Source organism: Galeopterus variegatus, unplaced genomic scaffold (assembly GCF_000696425.1).
Source record: "Galeopterus variegatus unplaced genomic scaffold, G_variegatus-3.0.2 Scaffold12969, whole genome shotgun sequence".
Classification (NCBI taxonomy): domain Eukaryota; kingdom Metazoa; phylum Chordata; class Mammalia; order Dermoptera; family Cynocephalidae; genus Galeopterus; species Galeopterus variegatus.
The window spans coordinates 27,402-29,110 of record NW_007739080.1 but is presented as its reverse complement, the minus strand read 5'-3'; the positions used below and the strand labels follow the sequence as shown (position 1 = coordinate 29,110).

Here is a 1,709-nt window from a genome sequence, read left to right as displayed (position 1 = left end):
CCCCAAGACATCACTAAGAATGTGCCTCATGAATCATGCAGTTTCCTTTAGGGGCCAGTGTTTAAAGGGAAGCATCCAAATAAGGGCCCTCATAAATTAGAGATAAAAGTGTCAGTGTCCCTAGAGCAGGGCCCTGAATCATTGTATATCTTCAGATATTAAAAACGGGTTGAGGGGTCTAGCAGAGATAGAAAATGCACTGGATGGGTCTCATCAGCACCATATACCAAAGAATGACCAAATGTTTCCTGCACTTTGCTTTCTGTTGGTTAAGTTTTCTGTGTATATTTTAGACAAGAGTGCTTGCAAGGTATGGCAAGTGGTAATAAAGAGTCCTGTGTGGTTTCATGTGATAGAGTATACCAAACACCAGGCAAGCTGAAATAGCCCCAGAGTCACAATGCAGGTCACTTGTGGCAGCCATGATCAGCAGAGGCACTCCAGTGCCCATCTATGCCACTTCAGGTGAGTGACCACATTCAGTCCACCCCTACCCAGCATTTGGTCCAGTTTCTTGCACATAGACACCTGCACTGGACAGGAAGCTGACACACGTGAACAAGAGACCCTAGCCTCGCTTCCCACGACAGTGTTGAATTAGCATAATTTTGTGTTTTCTTATCTTGTCATAGGTGCCTCTGATAATAATTTCCACATGAGTTTGATGGAGAATATTTCAGAGGTAACGGAATTTATACTTGTGGGGTTAACAGATGCCCTAGAGCTGCAGGTCCCTTTATTTACTATCTTCAGTCTCATTTACTTCATCACTCTGGTTGGGAACCTTGGGATGATCATGTTGATTCTGTCGGACTCCCGGCTCCACACTCCCATGTACTTTTTTCTCAGTAACCTCTCCCTGGTGAACTCTGTCTATTCCTCGGCTGTCACTCCCAAGGGGTTGGTGGGGTTTCTCACGGGAGATAAGATCATTTCCTACAATGCATGTGCATCCCAGATGTTCTTCTTTGCAGCCTTTGCCACTATTGAAAGCTTCCTCCTGGCCTCAATGGCCTTTGACCGCCACACAGCAGTGTGCAAGCCACTGCATTATACCACCACCATGACACGTACTGTGTGCATCCTACTGGTCACCAGCTCCTATACCTGTGGACTTTTGCAATCTTCCATCCATGTTGCCTTCACTTTCCATCTATCCTTCTGTCATTCCAATGTGATTAATCACTTTTTTTGTGACATTCCCCCACTACTGGCTCTTTCTTGCTCTGACATCTATACAAATGAGCTTGTGCTCTTCATATTGGCAGCATTCAATGTCTCTTTCACTCTCTTGGTTATCTTGAGCTCTTACCTGTTTATTTTTGTTGCTATCCTGAGGATGCATTCAGCTGAGGGACAGAAGAAGGCCTTCTCCACCTGTGTGTCACACCTTACCACTGTTTCTATCTTTTATGGAACAATCATCTTCATGTACTTACAGTCAAGTTCCAGTCATTCCATGGACACAGACAAAATCGCATCTGTATTCTACACCACAGTCATTCCCATGCTGAACCCTCTGGTTTACAGCCTGAGGAACAAAGAGGTCAAAAGAGCATTCAAGAAGGTTGTTGGAAAAGCAAAGACTTCACTGGGCTTATCCTATTAATTATAATTTTTTTGCAAACTATGTGAAACTCCTATCAGACTTCTAGTATCTGAGAATATTTTTTAAATTTTAACTATTTCTTGTCTTTAATTTCTCTGAG

General features: G+C 43.4%; 1 protein-coding gene across 1 annotated transcript; it reads left to right on the top strand.

Moving 5' to 3' along the window:
- The first annotated feature begins 655 nt into the window (after positions 1–655).
- On the top strand, positions 656–1,609 carry LOC103581400 (olfactory receptor 5B12-like). Its single transcript, XM_008563242.1, has one exon. The coding sequence runs from the start codon at positions 656–658 to the stop codon at positions 1,607–1,609; it is 954 nt and encodes a 317-aa protein (XP_008561464.1).
- The last annotated feature ends 100 nt before the right edge of the window (positions 1,610–1,709 follow it).

Excerpts from the sequence above, each read along its gene's own strand:
- LOC103581400 (XM_008563242.1), top strand. The coding sequence starts at position 656 with ATGAGTTTGATGGAGAATATTTCAGAGGTAACGGAATTTATACTTGTG.